The sequence below is a fragment of the Amblyomma americanum genome, chromosome 5 (genome assembly GCF_052857255.1).
Source record: "Amblyomma americanum isolate KBUSLIRL-KWMA chromosome 5, ASM5285725v1, whole genome shotgun sequence".
Taxonomy (NCBI): domain Eukaryota; kingdom Metazoa; phylum Arthropoda; class Arachnida; order Ixodida; family Ixodidae; genus Amblyomma; species Amblyomma americanum.
In genome coordinates this window covers 72,847,149-72,856,279 of record NC_135501.1, presented here as the reverse complement: position 1 = coordinate 72,856,279, position 9,131 = coordinate 72,847,149, and the positions used below count along the sequence as shown (strand labels likewise).

At 40.6% G+C, this 9,131-nt stretch overlaps 1 protein-coding gene across 1 annotated transcript in view; it reads left to right on the top strand.

Annotated features, from left to right (window-relative positions):
- Positions 1-1,147: 1,147 nt before the first annotated feature.
- The window catches only part of LOC144134797 (uncharacterized), a 17,176-nt gene continuing 9,192 nt past the window's right edge, over positions 1,148-9,131 (top strand). The window contains exons 1-2 of the mRNA XM_077667628.1: positions 1,148-1,248; positions 5,086-5,324. Coding sequence (XP_077523754.1) covers positions 1,203-1,248; positions 5,086-5,324 — 285 coding nt within the window. The 5' untranslated portion in view covers positions 1,148-1,202. The remainder of the gene's footprint in view (positions 1,249-5,085; positions 5,325-9,131) is intronic.

Below are 9,131 nucleotides of genomic sequence, written 5' to 3'. Positions count from 1 at the left end.
CAGAAGAATCGCAAGACTGGACAGGTGAGGATGGCGTGGTTTGTTGATTGCGGAGCCTTTCGCGAGCTGTACGTAGTCAACCACTGCTTTTTCAATCGCCTCGTCTGAGTAACAATATTAGAAAAAGGAGGAAATGTACAATTCGAAGTGGCAGTAAATTTTCCGTATGTTCAAAGAATGGTCATACCTGACTAGACAGCACATCGAAGACCACAACTATATTTGCGGTTTCTCATAGCATTCCTAAAACAATTTTGCTGCTCACACAGGGCAGGGACGCAGAGGAAGAAACGAGAAAGGAATGAGATGACAGAGGGATCAATTTTAACTTTTTGTGCATAAATCGTATTGGCGCTGCAGTAGCTCTGCCACAACCATTGTTCCTTTGAGGGCGATGTAGAATCAAACAGACCAGCAAAAATACACGCAGGGGACAAATGCAACATCCAGAGACATGTGTCTAAAACAGAAGCCAAAGAGCTCTCACCGTCAAATTAGCGCAAATGATTGTGTGAGGTAGTTGTTCAGAGAATTATAATCTAAGTAACATTTGACTTAATTCTGTTGTGTGTACATAGAGTTTCTATTTGCACTGATAGTTCCTCTGGTATTGTAGCATTAGACATACTTTGAAAACTTTCTAAGCATCAGTACTTTTTGTAAGCAGCTGCGTTTCATAAATGAAAGCGGTAGCTTGTGCATTAGTAAGTACAAATTTTAATCAGTTTAAAGGCGGGTAGGAGAAGTGTGCTTGATGGTAACCTTCGCATAAAATTCTAACGTTGTCATAAGTGTAGCGATCACATTGTCGGAACCTAAGAACGGTCGATATAAAGAGGAACACGCGACGAATAGATGTGTTCAAATGGAACCAGCCTCCTACAGAGAATTCTGCACCTGGGTTGTTTACCTTCGTTCGATATATCAAGTAGGACAGACAGCTAATCCTGTATACCTGACTAACAACGTATCACTGGTGAGGAACAATAGACCTTATATGTCTGTTTTCTCTTTTGACCAACAGACTGAAGGGTAGCTTTCACAAGAAAGATGCGTCATCAGTATTTTTTGTGTACAGCTGTTGTATGCACAAGCCACTGCTTGTAAGCACACGTATAAGAATAGACCCATTTAAAAGGATAGCGTGCTTCATCGAAGAATAGGAATAGCTGCAGGCGTTGCAGTAAGCGCATAGCGATAGAATGAGGGCCAGAGCGGTTTTCTCCGTCGTCATTTTTTTATCTTCAAGTAAGTGCTAGCAGTAGATGAGTACATATTTCCTAAATGATGCCTTTCTTCTTGTTTACAGCATTAGCTCGAGATCTATCACCTATTGAAAAGTAACTACCATTTAAAAAGAGAAATTAGTGTATATACAGGACCATGAGCGAATTGTCCGAAGGTTTTTCGAAAAAAAAATCAATAGTATTTTGGTGCTGGTGAATGAATTGAGCAATTTCATACAATAGGAAAAGAGAGGCTTAACGACTCGGAGCTTAAAACAAGACGATTTCTTGGACAGGCACCATTTTGTTTCTTAGCGTGAACTATGAACAGAACTCTGATGCAGCCCTCAAGTAAATTGCACCAGGCAGGGCGTTAGGAGTCGTGCCCTTTGGAATCTTCCCTCTGTCCAAACCATGAGAGCATGGGCATGTGTTTCCCAGCTGATCTTCGTGTCCAGTATATTTTTTATAATTACGAATTAGAACATTCGTATATATAAGCTTGCCGCAACTCAGCCTACATCTTAACTTAGCACATCAGGTTGTGGCTTTAACAAAACAAAGGTGCTGTTCTTTAGATAACCCTCAGCACAACTCTGTAGAAGTCAGCTTTTGAGAGGTTTATAGTTGCCATCTACTTACACGAAATAGTTTTTTATTACATTTATTTGTTCTCCGTACTTGTAAAGAATAGAACAATCTTCTTAAAGGAATTGTATTACCTATGATTATTATGAATTTTTATAGCGCAAGGGCATCTATGGCCAGAAAGCGGTATGGCACAATGTATTTTAGATTACTCAAGGTGGGGTCAGAGACCCATTTCCCAGGCATTTCACCCTAAACCAGCCGAGAACCAGGCAGGTGAAAGCTTGTCCCTATTGTAACACCGGTGGTTACCCGGCGGAACTGGTGATCTAACCCCGCATCTCCCGCATGCGAGGCGGGCGCTCTTCCACTTGGCAACCGCTGCTGTCGAAATTATATCGCTAAAACAAATAGCTTTCCCAAGGGCTTGGCTAGTGTTGTATAAATTCTGATGCTATTGTTCTGCACAATTGTGAAGAACTAACGCGGAGGCTAACGAAAAGGGTTCAGCTTAGGTTAAGGACAACGCAGCGAGCCAAGGAAACAAAAATAATAGGTGTATCGTTAAGAGACCGAAGCGGGCCGAGGGGATCAGGGAACAAATGCGGGTTAATGACTTCCTAGACTAAATCAAGAGAAAGAAATGGGCTTGGGCAGGGCATGTAATGCGAAGGGAAGATAACCGCCAACAGAATGGATTCCAAGAGAAGGCAAGCGTAGAGGGGGCGGCAGAAGGTTAGTTGTGCGAATGAGATAAGGAAATTTGCAGACATATGGTGGGCGCAGCTGGCAAAGGACAGTGTTAATTGAAAAGGCATGGGAGAGGCCTTTGCCCTGCAGTGGGTGTAGTCAGGCTGACGATGATGGGGATGATGACCTTAGCTGGCATTCAATATACAGGAATAATATTTTGTGTACCGGTGTTTTTCTCTAACATTGTTTACTTTGAAAATGTCTCCCCACTGCGCTTGACAAAGGCTTTACAACCTTGAGGGTAGAAATAAATAAATAAAATAAATAAATAAATAAATAAATAAATAAATAAATAAATAAATAAATAAATAAATAAATAAATAAACTGAGGAAGCGGCGCCGCTCGATCAGAAACCATGATAATTTTCTATTGGGTAGTCCTTTGGAAGAGCCCTGCCACAGGGATATATAGAATTCAGTACGAACGGTGATTCTATGATTGCGCATTGTGCATTCATGCGGTTTTTTCCGGACCTATTAGAGGCGCTCCTATTAAAGGTTTAGATATTAAATGTGACGATGTGAGCCACGCACTGCACTGTTCTTAAAAAGATCATCACTTTTAATTGTCAGGTGAATATCGAATATTTTAATGTACTCCTCTGAACGTGATGATGAGAATGGTCCAGCCTTCCGAGGCGTAGAAAAATCTTGCTTTCAAGCTTAGTCCTTCGCTCGATTTCAGTAGGTCACGATGCTATAAAAAGACAGCGGGATGGATCATTGACAAAGAGCAGCAGAAACAGGCAGGCTCCCGAGTAGGGTCTGCCGTTTTAATATTTGGTATGGTGCAATCTTACGACACGCCAAGATAACGATGACGATACTACTAAGTACTGAAAAAATACGCTATCTTGGTTATCTGTGTATGTTTAGGTTTTTGTGCTTAGCCATAGGATTGGTGAAACACGTGGGAAAAACTTGTTGTATTGTAAGGTACCTTATGGTAGGCTACGAGGATCTTTAAGAAAGAGAGCAAGTATGCTGCATGCTGGAATTCCTGAATTCAGGTGATGAAGTTGTTCTGGCGGTCGCAGCGTTGCCTACGTGTAAGATTGGATGGTAGTGTTCACCCTTTCGGCACAGGGACGATGATGTGAGCCCGCCTTTATAATTGACCCCTTTCCTAAGCGGTTTAAAAGCGAAGGTAATTCTGCAATCAAACACTTATCTCCCAACGCAAATGTTTAGGGCGGAAACTAAAGTGTCGACAGAAAAGGGGTCACAGCTCTGCACGAGTATGGGCAGCCATTCACCTGAACTCACCTCCCGATCCCTGGTAAAATTACCCGCTTTATTAAATTACCGAGAGTTTCAATTGTTGCGCTCATCCATCGAGATAGCGCAGGGTTTATAAGGTTGGGGTTCTTCAGGACGATAAGGCGGCAGTATATCCTGGCATCAGTAGCCGGGTAACGATGGAGGTGAAATGTAGAAACAACTCTGTGCAAACCTATCTTGGTGCATGTGAAAGGTCCCAAGGCGGACGAGATGAATTGAAAAGCCTCTAATTCGGCATTTTTCGTAGCCCCTGGGCATATTTGGCTTATAGTACTTCGCATGCCATAAAATATCAATAACTCTTTACGGATGAAGTTCTGATTCTGAGCAAGGAGGCAAAGACTTCGCTTACTCTCACATGCGCCCAACCTCTGGCACGCCTTGCTTACAGTTAGCACTGACAGTAAAGCTATGCAAAAAAAAAAAACCCTTTGTGTGGAGTGTTTTTACAGCCTCTTCAGATTAATTTCTCTCTTTATTTGATTTATAGAGAGCACACGTGGAGAAAAATGTTGCTTCTGTTGAACGAAAGTCAAGCGAGGCTTTAGAGAGTATGAAAATAGGGTCTCAGAGAACATTCGCTCACACCTGAAAATTATATAAAGGAAACGCAAGCCGCACGCTGAAAAAAATATTTACCGTGTTTAACCGAAACGTCTTCATGCGACAGCACTTATGAAGTAGAGATTTAAATTAAACTTCCTGAAAACAGGAGACCGTATGCACTCGAAGGAGACATGTTGGATTGTCTCGTTTGAGCGGCTTCCCTCAACTCTCAGGCAGTGCAAAGGCAGCCGAAGTGGGTTACTAGCCCTGCCTCTATTCAATGCAGGTGAATTGTGAGCCACCAAGAGGAAAAAGGTACTTTGCATTAAATGTGAACATTAGATTAAAAATTTTAGCAATTCTTCGAAAAAATTGTATTAAAAGTGCAGAAAAAATTTGTTTTGAGCCTCTCTCTATAGTGTGTTGCCCCACAGAAACAGCTTACATCGTACACACCAATATACCCTGATACTTAATGACCTAATTTGAGTGCCAATAAACTAGAACTTAATAACCCCTACTCAGCATGTACCGCTTATTGAGTAGATTAAAATAACGATAGTATTGGTTTGGTACTTTGATGTTGCTACTTTGCACACTGCCGACCAGCTTGAAATGTAATGAAATTAATTGAGGAAATACTGCAATCTCAGTATTAAGCGGCTGAAGAATGTGTCTTTGCTTGTTCTAGTTGCGCTCGCTAGAGCGATTTTTCACCACAAGCCGAGGCCGGAAGAAGAAGAGTCTTCTGAATCACCGGACGATTATCGCCCAAGTGACCCATACCCTCACCATCCTTCTTACCCGCATCATCATCCCGACGAATACCCACACAGCTATCCAGGATATTACCCTAGCCCTTACCCTAGCCCGTACCGGAAACCCTATTGCCACTGGCGGAAGCCACACCGCAGGCCACGGATGTGCGGGGTAAGTCACGTTCAAAATATCTGAGTCTATTTATTTATTTATTTATTTATTTATTTATTTATTATTTATTACAATACCTTCAGGGCCCCAGTGGGGCGTTACAGAAGGGATGGGATAAAAAAGTAAAAACAATGCAGCAAAATGAAAACAAAAAGTAAATGGAAAATGTAATGTGATACAGCAAGGAATGAAAAAACGTAAGCTTGAACAAAATACAAATAAGATTACGTAAGAAAACAGCCTAGTCAAACACATAGTTTTCCGCGGCATTTTTGAATAAATAGGTGTCAGAAATGTCGGCAACCAAGGTGGGCAGGTGGTTCCAATCGCTCGCCGTCTTGGGTATAAACGAGTTAAAATATGCATTGCTTCGGCAGTATGGAATGCGTACCTTGTGGCGATGATCCGTGCGAGGTGATATGAACGATGGTTCAAATAGAAGATCCCGTTTTAGCTGATGATTGTGGTAGTAAATCTTGTGAAAAGTTAGTATTCGCGCGAGTTTTCTACGAAGGGAAAGGCTAGGAAGGTTCAAAGTATTTTTCATTGTAGTTACACTAGCAGTGCGGGAAAAATTAGACAAAATAAATCGGGCGCTACGATTCTGTACTGACTCTAACTGATTAGTAAGAGTTTCAAGTCCCGGGTCCCACACAGAGCACGCATATTCTAATTTCGATCTAACTAAGGCTTTATAGAGTAGCAGTTTTAAAGAAGATGGAGCCATGGAAAAATTACGACGCAAGTAGCCAAGCATGCGGTTAGCATTGTTAACAATATAATCAACATGTGCCTGCCATGAAAGGTTAGCAGTTATATGAACCCCTAAATATTTATATGTGGTAACTTGCTCAAGGAGAGAACCTGAAATATTGTAGGGAATAAGATTTTCGTTAGCAGAGCGGTGTGAAATACGCATGACCTTACACTTGTTAGTATTCAGTCTCATGAGCCAAATATTACACCAACTAGATACCTTATTTAGGTCACTATGAAGTAAGTATGAATCTGAAGCGGATTAGATTACCCGATAAATAACGCAATCATCTGCGAAAAGCCTAATTGTGGAGTTAATAGAAATTGGTAGATCGTTAATCTATATTAGAAACAATAGCGGCCCGAGCACGGAACCTTGAGGCACGCCGGAGGTAACAGCATGGTGAGGAATCAGCGTTATTTGCAGTGACGAATTGAGTTCTGTTACGCAAAAAAACTCTCGATCCATGAAAGAATGTTTGGGTCGATGTTTAGTTTGCCGAGCTTAAAACAAAGTAGTTGGTGATTAACAAGATCGAATGATTTCTGAAAATCTAAAAATACACAGTCAATGAAAAATCCCTTGTTTAATGCATCAAATAAATCATGGGTGAAGGAAATGAGTTGCGTTTCACAAGAAAATGATTGACGAAAGCCATGCTGATGAGGGAAAAAAAACCAATGATTTTCTAGAAATTTAACCAGATTAGAATAAATGACATGTTCAAACAGTTTACACGGGACACTCGTTAATGATATGGGTCTGTAATTAAGAGCACAATGAGCATCACCAGACTTGAATATTGGTACCACATTACCCACCTTCAAGTCCCCGGGTAGCTTTCCTGAATTCAAAGATTGCGAAAACAGTGCACACCAGTAAATGGAAGAATAAACACTTGTATTCTTTAAAAATTGAGAATTTATGTCGTCGATTCCCGAAGACGAAGAAATTTTGAGAATATTATTTAGACTTTCTATACCAAGACTGTCAAACACAATTGGGTCCATTAATGGATTCTGCACAGGCTGAAAAGAGGGCAGAGAAACAGATGATTGCTGTAAAAAAGTATTTGAGAAGGCGTCGTTTAGCACTTGAGGGCATTCTGATGAAGGAATGGCTGCGCCGCTTCTATCGTTCAGAGCTATTGCTTTATGCTTGGGACCAGAAATGATGTTCCAAAATTTTTTGGCATTATCAATCAACAAAAACGGAAGCGTACTCTGGAAGAAAACCTGCTTGGCGTTTCTTAAGGCTTTTCGATACTCAGATGTTATGGCACGATACACATCCCAGTGATCAGGACAACCGGTGGTTTTCGCTCTACGATAAACTCATTTTTTTTTACTTAAAAGGCGTTTTAATGCGGCAGCGAACCACGGGGAACGTTGCTTGCCTGATATGACGCTTAAAGGTATGTGTTTTTGGACGAGGTATGTGTTTTTGAATCTACAACACACTGCGAGCAATAAAAAATTCCGAGTTCTATATCATGAACATCATAAATTGAATCTTTAGCTATTATGAATAATCCAAAAACAAATTTTGCGCATAAATGTGTGTTCTGTCAAATCTGATATCATTCGGTAACAAATTTCCGCATGATCATTTTTATATTCAGTGTCTATACAATTTCGGACAAGGCTGCAGTAACTCGGCACACTTCAGTTAAACACTCTAGTTGGCTGCTCTGAAATTAAAACACAAAGGCGTTAAGTATGATGTCGTCAAGTTTTATTTTAGGGATTCAATTGCTATTTAGCGCTTCATCTGGTGAAACAATGAAATCCATTACTTTCGAGAGAAGATACGATATTTCGCTACCTTAGATTTAGTGGTGGATGGCTATAATAGAATGCAGGCATGCCATTAATGAGGTGCTCAGAGTGCAGTGAAGAAATTATAAGTCGAGCATTGAACAGCTCTTCAGGCGGTTTTCCTTATCCTACGCTTGCACGTCGAATGTCGTGAGGCAGAGGAGAAGGGGCATTCCTACTCCCATTGCTGTGTTGGGTTTGCGCCTTCATTACAACCCGTTCCCAAAAGAAAACTCTAAATTCATTACTCAGATTGGTTAATCTGTGTCGGAAAGAGTTTCCTAACCACTGTTCGACATTCTTGCATTCAAACTCACTGTAACCAACCACTGCTATATATTCAACAGAAGAGACAAAAGTTTTTTTAATGAATATATAAGTAGCGCCTGGATAGTGAGCGTCAGCTACTAGAGTCTGAAGGAACTCTTTGCAAGATATGCTGACAATGTTTTAGCCGGCTGCCAATAACAGTCAATTGAGATTACGCATCACAAATATTTATACATACGTACTGCCTTGCTTAATGACGATGCCGTCCTGGTTCCATCAGTGTGAACCGTAGCCTGCGATACAAACTATTTCGCTGACCTCAAATATAGTTTATGAAAAGTAAAAAGTTGTCGTGAAAAGCACGCCAGAGTTATATTAGAGAATTCTGTTTGTATAGTAAAGATTTCTATATTGGGAAAGATGGAATATATATTATTATATTACCCGGATTAAGGACAGTGCACCGTTCAAGCCCCATGGTTATTAAAAGTTGCCTCAAGTGTACTTCAACTCTTTACTTTATATATATATATATATATATATATATATATATATATATATATATATATATATATATATATATATATATATATATATATATATATATATATATATATAAGCAGGCAAGGTAAAGGAAATGAGGGGCCCGTTTGACAAACTTATGAAGGGAGCGAACAGTCACCAAAACCAAGGTGCATAGGGGAATGCTATTTTTTTTTGATGTGCTGTGCTTATCAGTGGGAGAATAATACTTGGATTGTGAAATCACTAGAAGAAATTTATTCATAAAGCAGCAGAAAAAACAACCATGCCGCCGGTGGGATCCGAACCCACGACCTGCGAATATCGCGTCCGGTGCTCTTACCAACTGAGCTACGGGGACGGCTGTACAATCTGCTGCTCTCGTGGGTATTTATGTTTATTGGGTGTAAGCGAACCTTGAGAGTGTTCACCAGCGCCACC